The sequence below is a fragment of the Psittacula echo genome, assembly GCF_963264785.1.
Source record: "Psittacula echo genome assembly, chromosome: 2".
Lineage (NCBI taxonomy): Eukaryota > Metazoa > Chordata > Aves > Psittaciformes > Psittacidae > Psittacula > Psittacula echo.
In genome coordinates this window covers 59656930-59683897 of record NC_137737.1, presented here as the reverse complement: position 1 = coordinate 59683897, position 26968 = coordinate 59656930, and the positions used below count along the sequence as shown (strand labels likewise).

The 26968-nt window shown below is 46.2% G+C and overlaps 1 protein-coding gene across 1 annotated transcript in view; it reads left to right on the top strand.

Annotated features, from left to right (window-relative positions):
• Positions 1-26968, top strand: part of CCDC12 (coiled-coil domain containing 12) — a 47170-nt gene that overhangs the window by 6688 nt on the left and 13514 nt on the right. The window contains exon 2 of the mRNA XM_080611546.1: positions 23610-23680. Within this exon, the coding sequence (XP_080467672.1) occupies positions 23610-23680 (71 nt within the window). The remainder of the gene's footprint in view (positions 1-23609; positions 23681-26968) is intronic.

The following is a 26968-nucleotide window of genomic DNA, read 5'->3' as shown; positions in this document are numbered from 1 at the left end:
GAAGCATAGTAGTAGTGAAATAAAGTAGTACGTACATTATCTTTCTTGCAAGAAGCTAAGTACTTTTCCCACAGCTACTTATTTTTAGCAATAGATAGAGGAGCTGTCGTCTCAGATACTGCTTGTAACCTTGGTCTGCTCCTTTGATCCAGCTATTGAAATAATCTTGTGTGTGGCTGCTATTGAAATGAGAGGAAATACTTCATGGCTGCCGGTGGTGTGACAGGGCCGTGGCACGTTGTTGCTGGGTTAATTTGGATGACAAGGGAGAGGACGGTGTTCAGAGGAAACTTCCCAAATTCACCTTCGCAAGACTGCAAGCAGTGAGGTTGAAGGCTTGCTGGCTCAGGCTGTCGGATGCTGAATGCAGTTAAAATGTTGAGAGGAGCTTTGCATCCACTTCTGACCTTTCCCTGCCAGTTTCTAGGGTTTCAGGGTGGTTTTTTTTTCCCCCTGTTTCAATAATACAGCTTGTGGCTGATGTAAAGACAAAAAGGCAGTGAAATGCCAATGCGTGCAGGGAGGATTTGGATGGCAGCAGGTTGGAGATGGAAGGGTAGGCAGCAGAGCTGGACTCATCTGATGGAGCAGCTCTGTGTTAGGAAGACGTGGAGTGATCCTTTTCTGTTTCGTTTGGCTTTTTAATAGGTTGCTGTGTCCTGTTTGAGGCTCAGCAGTGCAGGAAGGATGGGCCAGCATGCTTCACATGGCAAGGAAGCATGGCAAAGTGGGAAAGGATGAACTGTGGGGAGATGTAAAGCAAATTGCACTGACTGAGTGGAAGGGAGGAAAGCTTGAGGTGCAATACCTGGCCCAGCAGTGTGCACCTGCAGCCCAGAAAGCCAACCATGTCCTAGGCTGCATCACCAGCAGCCTGACCAGCAGGTCGAGGGAGGGGATTCTCTCTGCTGCACTCTCGTGAGACCTGCCCGCTGCAGTCCTTTCTCCAGCTCTAGGGCCTCAAACACAAGAAGGACGTGGAGCTGTTGGAGCGAGCCCAGAGGAGGCCATGAAGATGTTTCAAGTGCTGGAGAGTGCCTCTGCTACAGAGATAGCTGAGAGGGATGTTTGAGATGCTGTTCCTTAGGCTACGACTTGTACAGGCAGATGCTGTGAGCAGAGCTAGCTTGACTCAGACCCTCTTTTTCGTATTGCTTTTGCCATTGCCAGCAGGCACTGTTGCCACTTGTCAGACTGCCAGTGGATCAGCCCAGCAGAAGTTGGCACTTGGAGGCAAAAATCTTTGAAAAGACCATGCCAGATGTTTTCTGCCTTTCAGTACAGAACCACTGCGATATACTAAACCCTTTAGGAGCATATCTTGTAAATGAAGGGCTAACTTTCCTAGGAGAAACGAGCAGGAAGTTTGAGATGTGATTTTTTCCTGATGCTCATTAATTTTGAGTGACTTCTGCATCGCCATGGTAATGGACAGAGGGTTTTTACATAATTTTTCTCTTTTCATCTGTACCTATAAAAAAAGATTAAGCACTTGTTTTCAGCCCAAACTAGGCAGTGCTAAAACCTCAGCTCCTTTAATCTACCTTTCGCTAGCCCCAGCTTTGCTGTCTGGGCTGCCTTTTTGCTGAGGCCTTAGGATCAGCTCCGTGGAAATAATAACTGACACGAAGCCTCTTTTCATCCATTGCTGATAACGCGCTCGTGCTGAATGAGTAGGAGCTCCAAAGGGTATTGCAGAGCCAGAGGGATGACTTGTGGTAGCGATACAGATGGTGTGTAAGCTCTCCTTTGGGGAAATCTCATTTGGCCTTCAAATGGATAAGCTTGTCTCTATCACTACTTGTTATTTACGTTATTTAAATTACCTGTTGTGAGTAGCTTTTTATTTTTTAATAGGAGAACCTTGTTTTTCCAAGGTTGCAGTGCTGGAGGGATTGTGTCTCTCCTCCCTAGCTGCTGGCCCCATTGACCAGTTTCATGCTGGGGTGATGGAGGGCTGATACTCTGTAGCTATGAGGCCCTTCCAAGCTTCAGGAGAAGTGTTTGGGTATCAAAGATGGCTGATTTTCTTTTTTACACCCTACTGAAAGGTTTAGTGTGAGCTCAGCTGTTATGAGCTATTAAGGAACCGATTTGGGAGATTTGCTGTGAAGTTGAACTGTGGAAACCATTTTGATTGGAGTTCCTGTTTTATTAAACATTGGAGAACATACCCAGGAGTCAAATCCACAGGAGAGCAGGCCTGAACCTACAACAATTCCTGCGGGAATTTCGCTTGGCATCTCTTATTGAAGGAAACATACCATGGTTGTTACTGGGAAGGCAACATTAGTGTGGTCCTGAGCTCTTCGGCTTTGTAAATTGTGAAACCATTCAAGGTGCTGCTTGTTGAACAGTGTAGTTAAAGGTCACTTTGAAGCTTTTCCTCCCATGTAAGCATTTGATTTCCTTTCAGATTCTATTTTTGAAGCTTTTAAAAGCTTTTCCTTTATTCAAATTTGGTTCTATTTCCTTTGACAACTCCCAGCATCTTTTGTTTTTTTGTCTTTTTTGTTTAACTGGGGCTCGACATTTGTTTTCTTGGTGCCCTCAGTTCCATAAATACAGCAAATGCAAATCATCCCGCTCCTCAGATCGTCTAGTGTAAAGCATGACCCTTTCAAGGGTAATGTATTTTCATCTGGAAGAAAGTAATTTGAAATACAAGTGCCAACAGGGAAAAGGAGCGTCTGTGTGAACTTTCAGGCACGCTCCTTAAGCTGCAAACGTGGTGCAGAAATGGGAATCCAAAGCTGATCTAAGCAGCAAACGCATTCCTGAGAGGATTTAGGACAGCTACAAAGGATATTGTTAATAAGCAAAAATCAAGTGACCTTTAGTAGCATGATGGAAGGCAGTGAAGGGCAGCACACCACCTTGAATGTGCGATCCAGGCTGGTACTGAAGACGATATGAAGCATCTAAAGCCAGAGGGTGTTTCCCAAAAGTTAGGGACAAGCTGAAATGAGAAAATCTGTTCTGTAAATATCCAAATTTCACTCATTTCTTGCAGCTAATGCAGCTTGTGTGAGCTTGTGCATCCCTAATGACAAGACATGCTGCTCTTCCTTTAATTTTATTCTTTCCTGCCTCTCTTAGGATGCAGTTAGCTTTGTGCTGAATATGTGGCAGCTTCATATTGTTCGCACTGCTTCGTGTGAAACAAGGCACAGAGGTGAACAACAGGAGTGCCTGTGGGTCTGTGGAGAAACCGGTGCTTGGCCCTGGCCTGTGCTGTAAAAATCTGGGTGCTTGGGACTGCTGGGGATTTTGTGCCAAGGTGATAGAGGCACCTAAAAGAAGCAAAAAGTGGATGCCTTGTTTCTGCTTGCTCAGGTTCTCTGTCAGAATAGCTTAAGGAGAGCTCTCAAAAAATGTTTAGTTGCATTCAGGTATAAAAAATAATACCAGAGAGCAATAAATAAACCAAATAATGAGACCTCTGCTTTGAAATACCGTGGAACCAGCACTGTGAAGTATAAAGTGGCTTAATAAGCATCCTTTGTCTGTAGCGTTTATATTTCCAAGGGAGATGAGCAGATGGTTGTGCTGTTGGCGTCTGTGGAAAGGCTTGTTGTAGGCATGTATATATATATAATAAATAATATATAATATATTATATATTATATATTAAATAATATAATATATTATTATTATATAATATATATAATAAAGATATATAATAAAGAGCATATATAATAAATGATATAATAAATATTATTATAATAAATATAATATAATAAAGAGCATGTACATGTGCATCTATATCTGTTATGAGTTCCTGCATTGATTCCACCTTCTCCGTCCTTGCAGCCTTCCCTCCCTTTCTTCACTTGTGAAGTGGGTGGTGTAATACTTTTTCCTATCACTTAGGGAGGAGCGGTTGTATGGGAAAAGGTCCTCGCTGAGGTAGTATTTAGCATTTACACTCACAGACAGACCTTATTGTGCAGCTGTGTTCTGGATGTACAGGCTTTCTTTGTCCTTTTGCACTTGGCTTTGCTGCTGTTAAATTCTGGGACAGCATTTGATTGCTGCAGCTAAATAACAGGATCCACTACTAGGTAATTTCCCAGTGGAAGACCTAGGTTCTCCTCTTCTTTTAAAACAGACTATCCAGAGGTTCAAGGGGATGCTGCTCATTTTCCAAAAGTGTCTGTCAGCAAAACCAAGGAGATCATCAGGTGGGAGGCAGCCGCTGATGTGGGAGCTCACCTCAGCAGGGGAGATGCCTTTCTCTGCACTGAGCCTTCATAATGCAATAACCTAACAAGTGTAATAGCTGCATAGCTTTCTTCATGCTTCGTTGGCCAAAAAGCCCTGAACGAGGCCAAAAAAGCAGGAACCTCTGAAGCTTGTACACCCACTGAGTTGTGTTTGTATGGCGAGGAAGGGTCTCCCACCTGCTCCTTCGCCCTGCATCCCTGCATCGACACTAAAGCTTTTGTGGCTGTATCATGCATTGCATTGGGGGGAAGAAGTGGCTTTGGCTGCAGCCCAACCTTTTGTTTAATGTTGCTTTCACTTTGCAGCCAGATCGCTTCCCCGCTCCTCCACGCCTGCCTGTGCTGGCAAGAGAGGTAGGAGGGGGAGGAAGGGCACAGAGCTGCTTATTTCCTTTGCAGTGCAGCTCTGTGCTATGTTTTCCTGCCACCGCTGTGGACGAGGAGCCTTTCTGCCTGGTTTTCCAGGCTGTCTGGAAGAATCAGTCAATCTGCAAACACTGGTGGACTCTGACCGAAGCCTCTCTCCTGTTGAAGACCGGCCAGTGTGTGGCCTGGCAGCTTGGCTTGCTGCTGCCCTCAGTTTTGTTCTTTTCTGCTTGTTTTTCATCTTGGTGGAGCAAAGCAGCCTTGCGTTCCTGAAAGCAAAGTACCAAGTGGCTGAGAAAACAGTTGCTGTGGAAACAGACCGTATTAAAGTTATTACAGCGAGACTAAAACACACACTTTAGGGCTACAAAGGCTTCATTCCTATTCAGGCTTTATTAGGAAAGTAATAAACCATCACAGTGGTGCTCAAGTGGATGGAAATGGAAGCCTGCAGACAAAATGATTGTGCTTCCATCAGTGACACGTAAAGAGGTGTGCAGTGGGCGGCTGGGAGCGGTCGATCATCTAACCTTGTGAAAGGTTCCTTGAGACTCTTCTCTCTGGTGTCACCCCATTGTTGACTTTGAGACAAGAAGGGTCTCCAGAGCTGTGTTGGTGTACTGCAGGATCTGGGGTGGTGGGGAGGATGGGATCAAGGGGGCTGGGATGTTAATTTGGATCCAGAGTTTGCTGGAGATGCGGGTGTTTCTTGATGCCTGTAGTGAGGTCCCAGCTCCAGTGTTGTGTTGCTTGATTGGTACCCACAGGGAAATCTGTTGACAATAAAATGTGAAGAGTGGTGTATTCTTAAGCACTCACTTTGTCTTGTGGGCTGCTTTGGCTTGGAAGCCGATTGTGTGAAATACGTGTTTTGTTTTCTGTTTTCTTTAAGCTCTGGAAACCTTTTGTGACTGTGTGGTTAGGAAGGGCTGGAAAATAAGGTGGTAGAGGAGTGCCAAAATATCATTACTTAACCCAGTGCTCTGCTCAATGCAAAAGGTGGGAGCTAAAAGTGGAGGTTTCAGGTGAATCACATTTAGGCTGTGCATTGTTGATGACAGTTCTGTGAAATAAGGAGCTGTTCTTGCTTCTGTAGAAAGGTGGGTCTCTTTGTTTCCTCTAAGGATGTGCACATTTGGTGGTTATAGTCAAGGCTCGAATTTGTGTCTGCTCATTCACAGCTCCCTGCCATAATCACTGGGAAACAGTGACAGTCACAGCTGTCTCCTCCATGTGTGCTTTGACAGGTTTTGTGCAAGGGAGCCAAGTAAATACAAGTATTTTGCTTCAGCTGTAGTTCCCAAGATGCTGCCACACAGACATAAGCCAACACTACCAGAGAAGACAGTGGCCCTGCTTTTGCTGCTCTCTCTGTCCCTCCTCTGGTGAGCTGAGGTTAAAATAAACCCAGCCAGGTTACAACAAACCCAGCAGGAAAAAGGAAGCACTTGGTTTCTCTCTGCTTCAATTCCTGGTTCACAGGGAGGCCTTGTGAACAGGAGGGGTGGGAGAAGGCTGGCCAGACTTTGGTTTAAGCTCTGGCCTTTGTGTATGTGCGAGCCTGTGGTGATAGGCTGGCATTGAACAAACTTTCACACCCATCTGAGTGGATCCTACTGTGGCTGCATCCTGTCTGTAGTTGCCTGCACTGGCATGCATTTGACCTTGCCGTGAACTGGTTCAGGAAGCTAACTGGCTTTTATTTTACTTCTTTCCCCTTTTGTTTGGTTGGTTTGGTTTAATTTTTGTGGGAGGGCGAGTCCTTGAAGTGGTTTCCTATGGGGCGAGGTGAGTGCTGGCAATGGGAAGGTGTGGCTGGTGGGGGTGGACGGAGGATGAAGATGCAGCAGGGCTCTGACATGGTCACCTTGGATGGGACAGGCGGCAGGATGGTAGTGCCAGCGAGGCCAGCCAGAAGCAGGCTGCTCATGGGGCCAGGGCAGGGGCTGACAGACTGGGAGGCTAGGTGAGAGGTATTTATTTTTAAGCTTGTGACAGTCAGCACCCAGGTATAAATAATGGAGTGTGATGGGATTATTTTGAGTAAAAGCACATTGAGCTGACACAGAGGCATCTGGGATAATAGTAGAATCAGGGAATAGGTTTGGGCTGGAAAGGACCTTAATATCACCCAGTTCCAACCCCCTGCCACGGGCAGGGACACCTTCCACTAGACCAGGTTGCTCCAAGCCCCGTCCAACCTGGCCTTGAACACTGCCAGGGATGGGGCAGCCGCAGCTTCTCTGGGCAACCTGTGCCAGGGCCTCAGCACCCTCACAGGGAAGAACTTCTTCCTCAGATCTCATCTCAATCTCCCCTCTGTCAGTTTAAAGCCATTCCTCTTTGTCCTTTCCCAACATACCCTTGTCAAAAGCAGCTCCAATTAAATCAGTTAAATGCTTGATTTAATGAATTTGAAAAGCACTTTAAACAGATTTACCCGCAAGTACTCTCTGTGATGCAGTGCTCTGTTCACCCTTGGGAGGTGCTGGCCCACCCCAAACTTGCTTTTCTTCAGTGCACCCATCTGCGTTACTCTCATGGATAAAGTGCAACAGGAAGCTGCCAACCTGCTACGAGTCAGTCAGGGACCTGCAGGACTGCTGGGAGCTAGGGGAATCCCTCCTGTCCTGCAACCAGCAGCAATTAGTAACCAGTGGCACAAAAGCTTTTCAGTCCCTAACTCTCGCCTGTCCGAAAGACGGCGGTTGGAGAATGACATAATTGACCTCGTCAGCAAAATGCATTAAATGTTGTGAGGTCAGGGTTACTCAGCACAGGCGCTGAGCAGATGGACGGGTAAAACATTTTGTTCCGCATGATTTGAGTGTTAATCAGGCTGTGATTGATTCTGGGAGTCCCTCTGTGCTCATTCCCTCTTGCAGTCTCACACTTCGATGCAGGTGGAAGAGGAGTCTTCCTTCTTTCCCAGCTAATTTCTGCTTTGTTGTGGGTGTGTGAGGAATTTGGAGGCAAGGCTGGCAAAAGCTTTGTTATGCCTTTTTTCTTTTCTTTTTTTTTTTTTTTTTTTTTTTTTGAGGGAACATGCAGGGCTTCTTTCCTCTACCCACAACAACATTACTCTCCTTCCTGCCCTTGAGCTTTTCCAGAGAGGTGGAAATTAGACCTGATTATGGGACAGCCATGTCTGTTGGAGCTGTGGTGTATATCCTGGGGGTGTGTACTGCAGCCCTGTGTCCAGCTCTGGGGCTCCCAACATAAGAAGGATGTGGAGCTGTTGGAGCGAGTCCAGAAGAGGCCACAAAGATGCTCTGAGGGCTGGAGCACCTCTGCTATGGAGACAGGCTGAGAGAGCTGGGCTTGTTCAGCCTGGAGAAGAGAAGGCTCCAGGGAGACCTTAGAGCAGCTTCCAGTGCCTAAAGGGGCCAACAAGAAAGCTGGAGAGGGGCTTTTGACAAGGGCAGGTAGGGACAGGACAAGGGGGAAAGGCTTTAACCTGACAGAGGTGAGATTGAGATGAGATGTGAGGAAGAAGTTCTTCCCTGTGAGGGTGGTGAGGCCCTGGCACAGGTTGCCCAGAGAAGCTGTGGCTGCCCCATCCCTGGCAGTGTTCAAGGCCAGGTTGGACGGGGCTTGGAGCAACCTGGTCTAGTGGAAGGTGTCCCTGCCTGTGGCAGGGGGTTGGAACTGGGTGACCTTTAGGTTTCCTTCCAGCGCTGACCATCTTAGGATTCTGTGTCTGAACTCATCCTGCTTCATACAGTGAGGCACTGCTACTTCTCTTTATGAAGGGAGACACCACTGTGTGAGCATTCAGACAATAATGCTCTTTCCTGGAGGTACATGCAGCAGTTCTGCCCATGACACTATGGAATTTCTCTGGGCAGTTACTCAAGGAGACAAGTAGCCGAGCTTCTTGGTGACCTCTTATTGAAGAGCCTTTAATGCTGCCTGCCATTAGCTGTTTCCTCTGTTCAGCCCATTTTCCATTTTGGGTACTTATGCTAAATTTCCATGCTATTTGTCACTGCTGTGTTCGCTGTTGGGTCCATTGTCTGAATTGCTGGTGTGCTGCTACCACACTGCAAGTGTTTGAGCGTCTCAGGTGATGTCTGAATGAACAATTAAACATTCATAAAGGTTGTCAGAGGCTTTAAAGAAAAAATTTAAAAAAGAGACACTCGTATTTGGTGTTTTTCAGAAAAAATAATGCAAAGCTCAGCTTTTGAGCACTTTGTCATCTTCTTACGTATGTTTCAGGCTCTTTGCAAAAGTGAAATGATGCTGTTCTGCCCTGAAATGAGCCTGAAGCAGGTCAGGACTTGGGGTTCCAGCACCAGGCAGAGATCTTTGTTATTGCTCAGTTTGAGGAGCTAAAGATACAAAGTTTCATTGAAAATACTTGCCGTTAGCCAAAAAGCATTAGGCCCTGAGCTGAATTTTCAGCTCAATGCTGAAATGTTAACTGAAGCTCTGTAGGTGCTTTGGGTGGATGTAGGTGGTTTGGTGCTGCTCCTCTCCTGCCGTTGGAAGGAGAAAAATAGTTTTTATATCCAAAATAATGTGGGCAGCAGGACTAGGTTAGTGACTGCCCCCCTGTACTCAGCACTGGTGAGGCTGCACCTTGAAAACTGTGTTCAGTTTTGGGCTCCAAACTATAAGAAAGGCATGAAGGGGCTGGAGTGCACCCAAAGAAGAGGAAGAAGCTGGTGAAAGGTCTGGAGCACAAGTCTTGGGAGCAGTGGCTGAGGGAACAGAGGTATTTTGGCCTGGAAGAAGAGAAGGCTCCGGGGGGACCTTATCACTCTCTGCAGTATCTAAAAGGAGATTGTAGCTAGGGGCAGTTGGTCTCTTCTCCCAAGTAACGGGATAGTACAAGAGGAAATGGCCTCAAGTTGCACCAGGGGAGGTTTAGATTGGATATTAGGGAAAATAAGTCTTCACCAAAAGGGTTGTCAAGCATTGGAACAGGCTGACCAGGGAAGTGGTGGAGTCGCTAGTCCTGGTGGTATTTAAAAGACATGTAGATGTGGCAGTTAGGGACGTGGTTTAGTGGTGGCCTTGGCAGTGCTTGTTAACAGTTAGACTCAACGGTCTTTTCCGACCTAATTGATTCTATGATCCACCACAGCCCAGCGGAGGATTGCAGCATATGGAGAAGGAAAGGTTCAAAGGAGGATTTGTGTCTCTGTTTCTGTGAGGAACTATTTTGTTTTTCAGTTAAGCCTTTTGTTCTTGGCTGGTTTGGTGCATGTCTTGAAGTCCCCTGTGGCCATAACCTTGGGTGAATCATGGAAAAAAACGTGCAGTTGTGAATGCCACCTTTCCCAGTGACGCCCAGTCACTTTGGTCTGGGCTGTAGTTGCACCGTCTGTGAAACTGTTGAGCTATTTGCCAAGCCTGTGTGTTCATTTAGCCTCACGGCATCCCTCTCGGGTGGTTTCAAACCATCCCAATTTCACGATGGGGAAATTAAAATCTCGTTGCTGAAATAATGTCTGTTGTAAAAAGCCCGAATGAATGGCTGTGTGCTGCTGGGCCATTCGTTTGCTACATGAACATAAGGTTACTGTTAGTTGTAGAGGAATTCATTTGTAAAGTTTAGTTCCCTCTTAGCCTCCAAGCAAATAACATAAAATACTCATGAAGGCTGGATGGGCTTGGTGATATCCATCAGTACACAGGTTTCCCCAGCGTCTTTCTGCCTGGGCGAACAAAGTGGAATGCAAGAAAGCAACAGAAGATCATAGAATCCTAGAATAGTTTGGTTTGGAAGGGACATGGTTGGTTTCTGGGCTGGAAGTGCACAGTGCCAGGTCATGGGGAGCTTCTCGTGGACCAGCACCCCCAAGTCCTTCTCCTCAGGGCTGTTCTCCTCAGTCCAGTCTCCCCCAGCCTGTGTTTGTGCTTGGGATTGCCCCAACCCATGTGCAAGACCTTGCACTCGGCCGTGTTGAACTTCATGAGGTTGGCGCTGTCCCACCTCTGCAGCCTGTCCAGGTCCCTCTGGATGGCATTCCTTACCTCCAGCCTGTTGGCTGCACCACACAGCTCGGTGTTATCAACAGACTTGCTGAGGGTGCTCAATCCCACTGTCCATGTTGCCCACAAAGATGTTGAAATCCGTGGCTTGTAGTTGGAGAGCAGCAGCCGTGCTCCGTTACGGTTGGCTGGCATTGCTTTTCAATGGGCTTGTTTGTTTAGTTTATGAATAGGAAAAAGAGACCTCCAGAAAATAGGTTAATCATCAGCTCCAAAAATGCAGTTGGATTTAGCCTGGTGCCCGAGCAGTGCTGCTTAATTAGTGCATGTGAAGCTGTGATTTACATCTGTGAATCTCTCAGTAGTTTATCTAAATTTATATATATATATATATGTGTGTGTGTGTGTGTGTATATATATATACACATATATATATGTGTGTATATATATACACACATATATATATGAATATGGGATTGGGAGGATTTGAGTGTGGAGCTTGTTGGCTGCAGCAAACCTTTCAGCAATGTCCTGGTGTGTAAACACCAACCTGGTTGTAGTCTTTCTCTTTTTGCTTTTTCCTTCCTCAGAGAAATGAAACTGGCCATGTGTAGCATTTGCTTTTGTTTCTGCTGTTATCTGAGAGCCACAGGAGTGACGTATTAACTTGCTGAAAGGCTTCCAAAATCCAGCCAAGCCAGCCTGCCCTCTCTTCCCTCCCAGCCCAGAGGAGAACAAGAAGATAAGCGGAACATTGTCCCTGTCTGCAGTGGTGGCTTCTCAGCTTGAATGTGACTAACAGGTGGTTTTTTTCTAAAGCTGTGTTTTGTTTTTCTCTGAAGCTGTGTTTTATTTTTTTCTGGATAGTAGAAGAGAATTATGTGACTTAGCGAAGATATGATGGGAGTTAAAGCAGGCACGCTGTTTCTCTGGGACAAACAGAATTCATTCTTGAGTTAAACCCCCTTTTTTGGTAGAGAATCAGCCGATTCCCGAGTGTTGTGTCCTGTAAATCAACAGCTTGTACTGGAGGATGGGATGACTCTTGCAAGCACATTAACCTGTCAAATTCAAATAAAGGAGTTTTGTTGTTGGGAGAACAAGCTGTAATGGTCTGCTCTGCCTGCTGCCAGCACCGCTTTTGCAGGAGGGCTGGCTGTACCTTCTCAGAAGTGTCAGTGCTCTGACCGCAGCCTGCAAACCCCCCAAAATTTTCCATTGCTTATAACAGTAGTGGTTTTAGTGGGTGCTGAGGAGTGACACTTTACTGCCCATCTTCAAGCACATTTGTCCTGCCATTTCAAGGATGGATAGTCGTAGAATCCTGGAATGGTTCGTGTAAGAAGGAACCTCAAAGCTCAGCCAGTTCCAACCCCCTGCCATGGGCAGGGACACCTTCCACTAGACCAGGTTGCTCCAAGCCCTGTCCAGCCTGGCCTTGAACACTGCCAGGGATGGGGCAGCCACAGCTTCTCTGGGCAACCTGTGCCAGGGCCTCACCACCCTCACAGGGAAGAACTTCTTCCTCAGATCTCATCTCAATCTCCCCTCTGTCAGTTTAAAGCCATTCCCCCTTGTCCTGCCCTTACCTGCCCTTGTCAAAAGCCCCTCTTCAGCTTTCTTGTCAGCTCATTTAGGCACTGGAAGCTGCTCTAAGGTCTCCCTGGAGCCTTCTCTTCTCCAGGCTGTGTCAATGGCAGAGATGCCTCAGCCCTACAAGCCCCAGAGCTGGACACAGGACTGCAGGGAGGGTCTCACCAGAGCGTAGTCTCTCGTGTGCATTTGCTCCATTTAAGGCAGTGGCTCTGGTTGTGCATGTTTCCTTTGGAGAAGCAACTTCAGACTCAGACTTCAGGAAAAAGCACCACTTTACCTCTCAAATGTTAATTATTTGATGCCTTTTCAAATCAGCAGCTCTGTCCACTCTCTCTCAGGTCAGTCTTTCCCTGCTGACACAGTCAGTCTCCCCGCTGCTTCCCAGTGAAGGGTTATGGTATTTCTTAGCAGCGTGCAGTGTTTTGCCAGCCAGGGCTGCGGCTTCACTGCAGAGTGTGAGTTTGTTTGAAGGTAAGCCCTGAATTAACATTTTGGATTAATAGGGAGGATTACGGGAGATGCTTGGCATAGGGATTGGGACAAGACTCATTATTCACACTGGATCTGAGGTTAGTGGCAGGGCACCTCTAATAGCCACCTAAAGCAGGCAACACCAGCGCATGCATATACCCATTGTTAACAGAATTGGTGGCAGTGTTGGAGCAGCAGCATCCTGTGCCAATGTGAACTGCTGTGACTCAATTGAATCAGTGTCATGAGAAATACCAGGGTGAGGATGGAGGGTCAGATGTAATTTTAAACTTATTCAGGGCCTGGAAAAGAATAGTAAGAATTTGTCCAAAATGGGTGATGCCAAGGAAATTCGGTGTAAAGTGGTGTTCATCTGTAGTGTGTTGGGCAAAGCTCTTAGAGGGAACCTATGGACTGTGTGCGCTCAGGGGTTTTGTACCCAGCCCTCAATGTTTGTGTTCTGTGCAGCTCAGAGTTTGCTTTGACAATGCCCTACATGTAAAAGGATTAGTGATATTTCTACTATATTGGGATGGAGAAACTTATTCATGGCTTTTCTAGCTCTTTGTTGCCTAAAAAAGTGGTTTGGCTTTGAAATGTCTTGTTTGTTCTGCTCAAAAGCTCCTATTTCCTCTCCCTCAAACTTTCTGCATTTAATAGAAACTCACGTATTTTCACATATGCGTTGTCTTCACTGAAGAATCTGTAGCTCTGACCTCAGGGAAGTGTCTGTGTCACTAATTTCACTGGGGGACAGCAGCTTGCCACCAGTAACATTCTTGTCTTTGCTGTGTAAGAGCAGTGCTTGCAACGTTTTCAGGTTCTGAAATCATGATAATAGGTATTTAAAACAGGAAACCACAACCACTTAGGAGTCATTTTGTGTTATTTGAAGGAAAGAAATAGTTGTGCTTGTTTATTATATAAAACCCCCAACTATTAAAAAAAAAAAAAAGATAGTATTAAAAATACCTTTCCTTTTGGAAATGTGATGTTATTTTTTGGTGGCATGGACATAAACCAAGGTGTTTGATTTTTCAGAGGCAGTTTTGTTCCTTGTGTTTGTTCCTCATGGGAAGTCACGCTGTTCAGGCTCTGATTTAACCATTTCCATAGTAACCAGCTATGAGTGAACCAGGATTAGGGCTTCAATAAGGAATAAGCAGCAGGGACACAGAAGTTCCGGCTCTTAAAAAATCATGTTTTTATACAATTACCACAAGGGATGCTATGAGTAAATGGATTCCAAACAGCTTTTGAAAAATATCAGTGGATCTCGGGTACTGAGTATACTTTAATGATGTTTTTATGTTCAGAACTTTTTGCTGTGAAACCTGGTTATGAGGTCCTTTTGTTGGCTATTTAGAGAATTTAAACTGTTGGTTTGAAAACATGCTTTATTGCTAATAGAAACCTTTAGCTACTTGGTGACATTTTGTGATACAGCTTTTTGCATTCTGGCATTAAACATCTTGAAAGAGCAGTGAGGTGAGAGCAGGGCTGCACAGCAGTGCCTTGCCAGACATCAAGGACATCTAAGCTTAAATTCTGGCCAAGTGGGAAGCAAAAAGTACTAGTACGTGCCATGCTCAGACCAAGGAACCGTGACTCTGGCCTCACCTCGTAGCCTATCTGATTGCCGCATATGCGTCAGAACAAAGAAATGCTGAGGGGAAATGGTGAACATAACCACCAAACAGGATGAATGCTTGTTACCTGGATGAAGCTGTCTGCTTGTTGTGCAGAAAATCAGACTATATGACCTGGGAGCTTCCCAGTTGTCAGGTATATGAGGACAGGCTGTTGTATGGGCTGGTCTTTTCGAATGCTAGTACTTTGCCTTGCATGGGCTCCCCGTGGCTGGCTCTAGGCAGCCAGTAAGTGGGAATAGGAGCAGCTACAGCTCAGCTGTCAGGGAATAGCTGGAGAGATCAAACTTGCTTTGTTCCAGCACTGACCTCTCTTTAACTCCTCAGAAAGAGACAGTTATTTGTGCCAGAGAAGCACTTGACTGGTAATGTGACCATCCTCTAAGCCTTAAAAGGAAGATAAGGAGATCTTAAGTATTCTGGTCAATCCCCAAGGAAAATAAGTTGGTATTAGTTCCTGGGAAGAGGAGAAGCTGTCAGGTCGTTTTGTTGGCTTTAGGGGTTGCCAGGGGATGACTAGCTGTGGCTGGGTTGCATTTAATACAGTCACACAGGGCCAGCTGAGTAGCCTGGGAGATTCAAAAGAGCAGCTCTGCTGAAGCTGGGGAGGAATGGAAAAGTGAGTTGGAAGATTTAGGCATATACCAAAACATGTCAATTTGGATATTGCAATGTTGGGTAAAGGCCAACCTTGATTAAAGGTTGGCCTTCTTCAGACAGAAGTTTTAAAAGACAGTGGGGAGAAGAGAAGGAAACAAATACAAGCTTCAGTTTACAAAGCGTATTTGGGAAGGAGTTAAGTGACACACTTGTGTCATATGGGAATGACGAGCTGCCTTCCAGACCAGTGGTGATGAGAGGATATTAAGCAGCTAGTGAAAACACTTAAAATCAGCGGTTGCAGGTAATTTGCACCTAGGAATCCTAAAATAATCAGCCAAAGAGGTTGCTGGCCTGCTGTGTTTTGATTTAAATCTTTTCAGAATACTGGATAAATTCCAAAGAACTGGAAGAGTGGTGATAAAACACCACTGTTTAAAATAAATGCAAGAAGGGTAGCTTGGGCAAAGCCAGTTTGACTGCTGTTGGCATTGAGCAGAATGATGAAAAGGCTGATTTGCAATTCTTTTAACTAAGAGCAAGGAAAAGGGAGTGTCATTTTTGTCATGTAAATTTGATTTAGTGAAGGGTTAGTATTGCACAACATGCTGGTTAAAAATTACAACTCTGAAATGGGTAACCGATAGCTTAATAGCTGTCAACGGGGAACCATCATGTGGCAGCGGAAGGGTTGCTTTCTGGGGCCTGTGCACCCAGTCTTTCCATTAGTCATTTGGAAATGTGTGTAGATTTTCTGCTGGCTTAATGGCAGCTGACTCAAAGTCTGAAGGTTGGTGAGGTCTGAGTAGCAATTGTCTTCTGCTTGTAGTAAGTATGAGCCCTTTTGAGCAAAAAGGGGTTTCAGGGTGTGTGGATGTATGCTCTGTACACCTGCATGGGGAAAAGATGGGGCTTATCCGTATAATGGGCTCATCTCCAGGAAGCCAGCAGTGCTTAGAAGGATGCTGGTTCTTGGGCTTATGTATCAGGTAAGGGATGGTGTTCCCTCCATGTTGTCCTGGTGCATGTGTGCGCATTTGGAAACATCTTAAAAAGTCAGTGATTGGGTGGGGGTAGGAAGAGAGAGCCTCATTAATCTGGTGGTTTATCAAAATGATTTGAGAAGTGTACTTGACTGTAGTGCACAAGTGTTTGTTCGCTTTAAATGTACCAGGTACAGAATGTGGAAGTGAGTGGCTGCAGGAACCAACAACTGGAAATAAGTTATAGCATTGTATGGGCTTTAAGTGAAACTGATAAGGAAAGGAGGGACAGCTCTACCCGCTGTCTTCAGGAAAAGGTTCTGTTCTTTCTCTTTTCTTAGAAAAGGTGATTTTTTCAGATCTGGATTGCTACAGTGAAGGGGTAACTGGCTGAGACTTAGAATGGTTTGGGTTGGAAGGGGCCTTAAAGCTTATCCATTTCCAACCCTGTGCCATGTCCAGGGACACCTTCCACTAGACCAGGTTGCTCCAAGCACCATCCAGCCTGGCCTTGAACACTGCCAGGGATGGGGCAGCCACAGCTTCTCTGGGCAACCTGTGCCAGGGCCTCACCACCCTCACAGGGAAGAACTTCTTCCTCAGATCTCATCTCAATCTCCCCTCTGTCAGTTTAAAGCCATTCCCCCTTGTCCTGTCCCTACCTGCCCTTGTCAAAAGCCCCTCTCCAGCTTTCTTGTTGGCCCCTTCAGGCACTGGAAACTGCTCTGAGGTCTCCCTGGACCCTTCTCTTCTCCAGGCTGAACAAGCTCAGCTCTCTCACCCTGTCTCCATAGCAGAGGTGTTCCAGCCCTTGGGGCATCTTTGTGGCCTCCCCTGGACTTGCTCCAACAGCTCCACATCCTTCTTACGTTGGGGGCTCCAGAGCTGGATGCAGAACTGCGGGGTGGGGGGGAGTACTGTGAGGTCTTCTTCATGTCCTGGGTAACCAGGTCTCTCAGTTGCTTTCAGAGAGGGCCCACATTTTCCCACGTCTTCCTTTATCACCAGTGTACCTACAGAAGTTTATCCTGTTGCCCTTGATGTGCCTAGCCAGATTTAATTCTGCCAGGGCTTTAGTTTTCCTAATCTGATCCCTGACTGCTTGGACAATTTCTTCATGTTCCTCTCCTGCTACCTGGCCTACCGTCTGTAGGCTTCCTTTTCATGTTGGAGTTTGTCCAGAAGCTCCTTGTTCATCCATGCAGGCCTCCTGCCAGTCTTACCTTTGTTGGGATGCATCCCTCCTGAGCTTGGAGTACTTCCCAGATCAGAGGCGCTGCAAGTCAGATGAGGTGACTTAAACATATCTTTTGACTTTAAATCTTTGAATGTGATGCAAAGTGAGCTGCATTCCTTGTTATTACAATGGAAGGCACCAAATAGCTGGGCAGGCTCCTACCAGCAAGAAAAGAATCATGATAATGTGCTGATGCCCTGGGAAAGTTTCATATTCCTCAAAATGTCGCATTCCCCAGAGCAGATACTTCTCACAGGTAGCTAAGACCTGCTCCACACGCAGGGAAAGCACATGATGGGTAGGAGAGTTTGCTTTACTGCTGGTAAAATACGTCTCATGTTTTGTAATTTGATATGCAAAGTTTGGCGGTATGCCGAGAGACATGATAGAGATGGTTTCTGTGCCCACATTCCTCTCTGTTGATGATCAAGGCTTACTTCCTGCTATATGATAACGACCTGCCTGAAGAATGGGAAGTGGTAGAACACGAAATATGGTGCTTTCCCCAAAATGCTGGAGGAACCTGATATTTTGCAATGGGAACTCGATAAAATCCAGTTGTTCTTCAGCAGGCAAGTGAAACTTCTGCCTGGCAGGACTGTGGGTTGTGGATGGTGACAGGGGATGTACTCATCTCCCTAATAATGACCCATAAACCTTCCTCTCTGCTGCCCTTCTGCTGTGTGTAAACACTCGGCCTTGCTTACCAAGTGTTTTTGCTAAGTTCTCATTGTCCGTCTCTGAATACTGAGCTTTGGGATATATTCTCCTCTCTGCCTGCTGCTGGCTAAAAGCAAAGCAAACTAATGCTGTTAATGCTGAGCAAATAGCGTGGTTTGCAGCCCAGGTTTGCAGGACCCAGGTTCTGAACCTTGCAAGTATCATCCAGTTCCTCGTATGTGTTCAGCTAGGAGCACAAGGCATTCACTGATCCCATATAAAGCCTGCTATGGGCCTTGCGGGTGTTGCAAAGAGGCAACAGACATCTTTCTTTGAACAACATGATGCAAATCTTCTTGGATTTACACCTTGAAGAGGCAGCGAGTTAGGCTCTTTTCATCTCAGACCTTGTGAAGAGTGGGAGTCCATGGAGCAAAACTCTTCAGGTTGGTAGTTGCAAGCCAAGGATTGCCAGCTGCAACGTCTGCAAATTAAAACAGGTAGGAGACTGCAAGCCAGCAAACTTTTTAATGTTGGGAGATTATCTCTGGAATGTCTCCTTCCAGAGACTGAAGGATGGGAATGACTTTGTTTGTAGGCAGATTTGTAGACTTGTACGTGTGCCTCTGATCTGACTTACAGCTAATAATAAACACCTTGCCACTGGGTGCCTTGGAAAGAGGAATCACTAGAGCGAGAGTGGAACGGTAGAGGGGTTATTTTCAGTTCCCTTTGTGGCATTAAGATTTGAAAGGTGATAAAATTAAGTTGAACTGAAAAGTAGCGAGAGTTGAATTGCTGCTGTGCAGCTGTGGGAAGTGACCACCAGCAAGCAAAGGGAAACACATTAAAACACATTAAAACACTTGAAGGATGGATCAGTAATTAGGGCAAGTGCTGCTTTGGGGAGGAATATGTCCTTTCCTGAGTTAAGAAATGAAAGTTGTGACACAACTGTTGAACAGGAATACTTGATGATGAAGGGACAAATCTTAAGGTGAATTCAGAGCAAAGTGGAGAACCACAGGACATTATTGCTGTCAAAATTGTGAGGATAAATTCTGTATGGGCAGAGAGGGTAGAGGAGAGGGATGGGGTAGTGGGGCTGTAAGATAAGTTGTGTGTTTGAGAGGCTGTCTCCATATCAATAAATGATCAGGGTAATGGGATCTGCTTTTCTACAGTCCCTTGCTCCTGAGGAGGCACAGCATCCTTCCCACAGGTGTATCTTGCATGTGGTTTCAGGTTCTGCACCTACAGGAGTGGCTGGAGAGGGAAACTGTTCCTCGTTGTTTCAGCCGTTGCCTGAATGGCTGGTTGTGCACAGGAGGAAGGAGATGTTGGTTGCAAACCCCTGTTGGTTCTCTTTGCAAGGACAGTTAATCATCCACCTCTGCACTAAGCAGAATTATCAAACAAACATGATTTCCCTCTTTTCCCTGCAGTTATCAGTGGCTCTCTGAGTACCACCATCTCTCAGCTATGCTCAGGCAAGTTTCTCTAAACAAGGATGCTTCATGTCTTAGCCTGGTTAATTTACATTGTTAATTTATAGTGGTATCGGCTGCTCTGGCTGCCTTTGTACTGAAGTGGGTGAGTGCATACACCTTCCTTCTGCAATTGATGCTCTGTCTGCACATGATTATGGTAGCATTATATGGTATTTCAGCTCTGCCCAAGCTCTTTGTTGATACCCTAGGGGCTTCTGATAGGTATTCCCTTAAGAACTCAGCTGTATTTGTTCAGCCTAAGGTGTTAGCTTTAAATATAGTTTCAGAGTATGCTCTGACTGTATACACCTGGAGAGTGCAGGGCATGGAGGTAAAGCTTGCAGTGCTAAAACTTTTCTGTTGCTAGACAAAGCTACGGGCATTGCCAGATGATGTGGTGCATGAATGATCTCTGTTGAAGGGGAAATACAGACCAAGCTGCTGTGACCATTAAGTGAGTCCTTTCTGTCTCCTACTGTCCTTGCACACAGTCTTTAAGGATGCAGATGCTTTAAGTTGCCTCTCTCTGCTGGACTAATCGGAAGTTCAGCTTTCTTACACAGTGGGAAACCTCAGCATTTTGGGTAAGGAAGCATGGAAAGCAGAGGAGGGATCTTCTCCAAAGCCTGTCTGGCTGGGTGTTGCTGCCTGTGCTCCCCACTTGCCGCCTGCACCAGCATAAAAGCAGCAAGAAGTATTTTGAATGAGCTGCAATTTGTATGTATATTTAGAAACCCGTGACTGCTCCCTCCCGCAGTATCGCCAGTAAGCTGCTGTCATCTTAAAACTTTGCCTTTATTCAGCTCGCGTGAGTTAAAGTGCTTGAAGGCAGCACAGGAAACCCTCGTGGTAAGCTGTGGGCAGGGAGTGTGTGCAGGGGGAAGGCAGCACAGCATGCCTGGAAATGCAAGCAGAAAGCTCAGCAATCAGAAGAGGAGCTGCACTCCTCCTCTGTTGCATCCATTAAATATTGCTTTAGAACCCCAGTTTTTGTAGATTTGCTGATGAACTCTGCAGAGCTGCAAGCGTTCCCAATGCTGCTGGAGGTTTATGGTCTCCTCAGCGTGTGTTGCCTCTGCTCAGTGGCTGGGGCTTTTCGTCACACTGCTCACGAAACTGAAATCTTGTTTGCAGACCATTTTGCAAACAGGGAACCAGCATTAAGTGCTCTTGCTGGGGTGGGGTCAAGATGCCTGCCTTCAGACATCCATTTCAGAACTCATCTGGTGTTGTACTTGCACACTGATCTACCTGGTGGGTCCTGCTTAGCAGCAGGTGATGGCAGGGTATATAATTTAAAGGGCATTTGTGTTGGTAATGAGCAACCTGAGTTACGCTGTCTCTTTGAACTGTGCAGCATAGAATCATGGAATGGTTTGGGCTGGAAGGAGCCTTAAAGCTGATCCAGTTCCAGTCCCCTGCTGTGGGCAGAAATACCTTCTACTACATCAGGTGGTCTTGTCTGGGCTCGCTCCAACATTTCCACATTCTTCTTATGCTGGAGGCCACAGACCTGGGAGCAGGACTGCAGGTATTGCAATGTTCATTATCCTGTATTCCCTGCTGCTCAAGTATAGGATGGACCATATCTTGTTCTTTCCAGCTCTGGGCATCCCCAGGGAGACTCTCTCACCTGTCCTCACGTTGTCAAAGGGCAGCGCGCCTGCTCTGCACCATCTGAGGTGCTACAGGGAGAGCTGTAGCAGAGAAAAAGTCCATGGTTGAAGTCACTATGGAGCTTACTGCATGAAGTTGCGTTTGCTGGTGGTGTGCTCAGTTTTTCTAGGAGTATGGTCAAGATTTTAGAAAATATTTGAATGGCAAGGGGGAATAAACTGGAATTGGGGATTTTGGGCAAGCTCTAGAAGAGTGGTAGGATTTCAGTATCAAATTATTTCAGCATATGGGGAAAAGAAGGATTTTCAGGCTTGCAGTGTGAAGAACAGCCATGGCTCGATGTATTTTTGCTAAATATCTCTCCAGGATTTCCTTGCTTATCACTCTCCTGGGTAAAACTCTAGCAAGAATGAGGGGAATGCAGGCTGTACGTGCATGCATTAAAAGTAGGAAGATATGAAAGGAATGAGAAGGGACTTTGAGTGCAAGAAGGTACTTCCCACAGCTTTGAATAATGTGTGGACTGAAGGGTGTCTAAATGTTACCCAGTGCTAAGCTCACACCAGAAAGTTACAGCAGGCTGTGTGTGCTCTTCCCCAGCCAAGCTCATGGTCTTTATTGAGCAAAAATGTCTGTGCAAGTATCACAAGGTTAATATGGAGTTAAAAATAAAACTAAAATTGCGAACAGGGAGTTAAAACTGTACTGAATATTTGGTTTAGGAATGATGATTATCTTTTATTTTCTTTCTGAAAAGACAGGACCATTTTTATTGCCCTTTGATCAGGAGCTGAACCTGAACAACTCCAGTCACTGATGAGCCTGAACCAGAACTATTTCCTGGATCACCTCCCTGTTTGCATGTAGTCTAATTTTTAACCCAGGTCACAGAATAGACTTTTAAAGTTCGTGTAGTCAAGATGCACACAGTAAGCAAGCTGTTCACTAGAGAAACCATTCTGGTCCTTTCAGGGGCTAGGAATAAGTTTAGCTGGTAAATAAATTTGGTATCCTGAAGTTGGCTGTTAGTTATCTGAACTCCCCAGTGAAGCTTTTGAAACAAGAAGTAACTAATCAAAGTCATTTCAGATCTGAAAGTGATATTGGTTGTGTTCTAGTCAAAACCAATTTTTCAAAGCAATTTTTCAAAGCAAGATGTGAACGAATTTCAGGGTTGAAAAAAGACTTTGAACAGACTGACCTACAGCGCTTCATCTCTGAACTGGGTACAAAGCACCAGTAACCTTTGCAGTGAGATGGAAGGATGTTTCTTGAAAATAGTTTCTGTGGTGTCTGAGCTGTTCCTGTTGAAAGGTAGATGAATACTGGTGCGGCAGCCCCCCTGCATTTGTGATGACGTGAGTTGTATCCAGACTCTACAGATGCTGTGTATTTATTACCTGTTGTGTAATACTTCTCCTGGAACTGGTCATGTTCAAGGAAATAAAGACTTCATCTGCTGTCTGCTAGAGCTGCCACATTTTGCTTTTTATTTGTGGGTTGCCCCAAGAAGCTGTGGCTGCTCCATCCCTTGCAGTGTTCAAGGCCAGGTTGGACAGTGCTTGGAGCAACCTGGTCTAGTGGAAGGTGTCCCTGCCTGTGGCAGGGGATTGGAAATGGATGAGCTTTAAGGTCCTTTTCAATCCAAGCCATTCTGTGATGCTATGATTCTATGACTGGCAAATCAGAAAAGCAACACTTTCCAAGGAAGTTGTTCATTTATTGCATTTGCTATAGCGATATACACTTCAAAATAAGGGCAGATGTGTTTGCTGTGGAGTATACTTTGTTCAGCATCTGGATGAAATTACTTAATCGGTGTGAAAATCAAACAACCCCCTTTCCAGCACATTATTGTTAATGTTTGATATCTGTGCCTGTTTGGATAATGGATATAATTGGTAACTTGGCTAGTAAAGCATTAATACCAGTGTCTGGGTGATGCAAAATGAGCCTTTTTACAATACTGTAGCACTGTGTTAGAGAAATTTGATTTGTGTTACCACAAGGTGTCTCTGGAGCTGAAATTAGACCCTTTGTTGTGCTGATCGCTGTTTAATTACTGCTGCCTTGTTTTGCAACCTGTTAAAACGTCCAAAATGATTACTTAGGAGAAAGAAAAGGGACCTGTGCGAAGCCTCCTGATATGTGCTTTGGCAGGTGATGGGCTGCATTGCCAGCCAGCCAAACATGGGCTTGCTCACTTCCTCAACTTGTATTATCTCTTCTGTCTTCCCTTTAACCAGTGCAATAATACCCATCCTTTCTTCTGGATCCAGAAATGCGGGGTTTAACTTCAGGTCCCTGCCACAGTGACACAGTAAGGTGTCTTAGCTGCCAGCAGTCCTCCATTTTGCTCAGTGCCCTGATCTCCTTTTCCTCTGCTGCTAATGTGAGGTGATAATTCAGGCACGGGATGAGGTTTCTGAACCTTGTTATTGATTGCAACTTGCTGTTTGCTCTCTGAATTGATGCAGTTACCGGTAATAAGGGGGATATCAGAGCTGAGCGATGTGATTGCCTCTGAGAGGAAAATTAAATTTGCCATGCTGCCGGTTCTCATATTTGTTTATCGTGCTCTCTGTACAGGCAGAATACTAAAGGGAGAAAAAGGAAAACAGGCTTAATTTTAAAGGTGTCGTAATTGAAAAGTAATGTCGAAACACGACTTGCTGTTTGCCTTGTGCGCTGCGGGAGGGTTTCCGGGCTCCTGTTTGCTTTCCATCATTTCCAGAGAGGCCAAGGCCTAACAGATCAACTTCTCCTTTCAGAATAAGGACAGCAGTGAATGTGAGAACAAGCGTCCCAGAGAAGATGAAGAAGAGGAGACCATCAAGCACAAGTAATTATTTATTTATTCCCACTTGTCTCTCTTCTATGTGTAGTTCAGGCACTGTTATCGTTGGCTAATTAGGATCTTTCCCTGGTTTCTAACATGCGATTTGGTTTTGTTTTTAAGTGTCAGTTTGATCTCATGCTCATGGAAATGATCTGAAATGGGGGCACAAACGGGAAAAGCTTGTAGCTGACCTACAGTGTTCTTGGGGGTAGCAAGGGAAGGTGTTACCATCAGAGGTGTCTGGAGCATTTAGGCTGCCTTGAATTTGCCAGCCATTGCTGTACCTCTGTCCCCTGCACGTGTGCTGTTTTAAGTGTGGAGGTTATTATTTTCCATGAACAGAGGCCCACAGGGTACACGTGGCTGTTTAACTGTGGCCCACCGCTGTTCTGTCATGTCACCGGAAAATGTGAACACAAAACTAACCGAGGCACAGTGGGGCTGCTGGCAGGACCAGCTGACTGTGCAGTTCATTTCCTGCCAGTAAAAATGCCGTCAGGTCTCCTTTGGAGATGATGGGGGGTAAAGTTTGGTTTGAAGATGTGGGACATGACCTTTTCTCATCGTTTTACTGCTAGAAACCTCCTCTGTGGGAGGCGTGCAGTAGAGATGATGCTTTGGATGAGCACAGGTGAGAAAGCAGTGCAAAATTCTTGCTGCTTCTGGGAAATAACTGCATAAAAAGGATTGTGGCCAACAGGCTGAGGAAGGAGGTTCTCTCCCTCTGCTCCGCTCTCATGAGACTCCCTTGCAGGCCTGTGTCTAGCCGTGGGGCCACCAGCATAAGAAGGACGTGGAGGTGTTGTAGTGAGTCCAGAGGAGGCCACAAAGATGCTCAAAGGGCTGCAGGACCTTTGCTATGGAGACAGGCTGAGAGAGCTGGGCTTGTTCAGCCTGGAGAAGAGAAGGCTCCGGGGAGACCTCAGAGCAGTTTCCAGTGCCTCAAGGGGCTGACAAGAAAGCTGGAGAGGGGCTTTTGACAAGGGCAGGTAGGGACAGGACAAGGGGGAATGGCTTTAAACTGACAGAGGGGAGACTGAGATCTGAGGAAGAAGTTCTTCCCTGTGAGGGTGGTGAGGCCCTGGCACAGGTTGCCAAAAGAAGCTGTGGCTGCCCCATCCCTGGCAGTGTTCAAGGCCAGGTTGGATGGGGCTTGGAGCAACCTGGTCTAGTGGAAGGTGTCCCTGCCCATGGCAGGGGGTTGGAACTGGGTGAGCTTTAAGGTTCCTTCCAACCCAAACCATTCTAGGATTATATGATATCTCCTGGCAGAAAATGCATCCTTTCTTTGTAACAGTCCACCTGGATTTGGTGCTTGGAGTGCTTCTTGAGAACCATCACTGAGACTGAACTTGGTTTGTAGGTTTCGGTTTTGTGCCAAAAGAGGCATGAGGTCTGGGCTGAAGCTGAAACAGGAGCTAGAGATCATGGAAATGATGATGAATAATGAATAAACAGCTCTTGCTTTCCAGCCCTGCCACTTGATACACTGCGTGGTGAGGTGATGCAGCGTGTGGTGGCCCACTGGCAAGATGCATCAGGCCTGGGCTGTCTTTACCACTGTGTAAGCTGGCATCATTAGGCTAACAGCAGTGCATTGCTGCTCTGAAACTGACATTATGAATTGGTCCTCTAAATCTCTGACAATAATCTGGTTTTCTACTATGACTGACTGCCAGGCTGGGGATTGATACTTTTTATCTACTACTGGTGCATATCAGAGGTGATGTGGTTTCTTACTGAGTCTTCAGCATCGCTGCTGTCAAGTTGGTAAATCACTTTTTCCACAAGCTCTTGTTCGTGAGCTCTCATCTTACGGCAGGTTCAGTAAAAAGCCTTCCCCTGCCTGAGGGTGATGCCCTTGAAACGTCACCAAGGTGGAATGCGAAGAGCAGAGGTGTTGAGTAGTTGCTCCCATCTCCAGCCAGCTCTGTACTGATGCATGAAACTCCCCACAGGTGTGGGCCGGGCTTCTCCCAAAATACGTGGGAGTGGTGCCTTTGGGAGGCAGCTTTTGGGGTGAAAAGTCTGCTTTCCAGGTTGATTTTCCTGCAGGAGTCTGTATCTCTTTGTCCATCTATCCACCTACAGCATGTTCTGTTGGGATCGAAGTGTAACTTTGCAAGGCAAATTAGAGCAAGATCTGCTCTGCAGGAAATGTTTGAATCACAGATTTGGCTGAGATGATTCTTAGCTTTTGCTTTACTTGTTGCATGTCCTTTTTCTGTTGCCGGATCTGTGTTAAGATCTAGAAAGCTAGTGAGTTAATAATATTTTTATTTCCCAATAGTGTATATGAACTTTCTGAGCCCTTTGAAAAAGGGGAACTGCTTTGCACTAATGCCCTGTTTGCTGGTGGCAGAAGGTGAGCAGGGATAATCTGCTGGCATTTACCCTGAATCTGGGAAAGGAGGGGTCCTGGTAAATGAAATCTGCCTTCCCTGCAAACCACTTGCACCTAAACAAGCACCTCAATAGCTGTGCTGCTTTCTCAAGCTGAAAACCACCATGAGCACCACGTGGGGAGGGGAAATCTAGTGGTTCAATAAATAATCCTGTGGCCTTTGTGCAGGGTTTAGGTGCACTGCCTGCCCTGAGAGGCAAACAGCAGCCTGGGGCTTTTGCTGCAGGCTGGTTCCTCTTGCATCCCTGCAGCTGCACCTTCTGCACCAGCCTGAGACCATCCTTTATTCCCTATACAAAGGACAGAACTGCTGGGCGCTGCCTTTACTAAATACTTTCTGCTGCCTATGGGGCAACATGCTCTTTGGCAGCTTCCTGTTTTGTTTTGTTTTCTGATTGACTCAAACATCCCCATCCCCCTCACCCCCTTTTTACTTTTCTTTTTTTTTCTTCCTTGTTTTTATCTTTCTCGCTGCAAGCCACCACCACAGGAACAAGTGCTGACGAAGCCCCTTGCGAAAACCTCGCAGCAGTTTCAGCTCGGGCTATCTCTGATCTGAGCTCTCAGGGGAGTTTGTATCTTTGTAATTGCGAAGAGCTGGGGTTATTTATGTTTTTGTAACCAGTTATGCTTTAGCCCACTGACCAGGAAACACCTTCCGCCGTGGTGCAGCCTGCGATCTGCCTTTGTAAGGAACAGGGTGTGGGTGGACTTTGGCCCTTCCGCCCCATTCCCGCAGGGAAAAGCAGCCTGGGACACGGGGATCGGCAAGGCGAGCTCTGCATAAAGCCAAGGCTGGCTGGAGGCTGGCATTGCTGCCCCACAGGGAGCAAAGAGGTGTTGGGCTGTAGGTCTGCAAGCAGAGCTCGTCAGGGATGTTAAAAGTG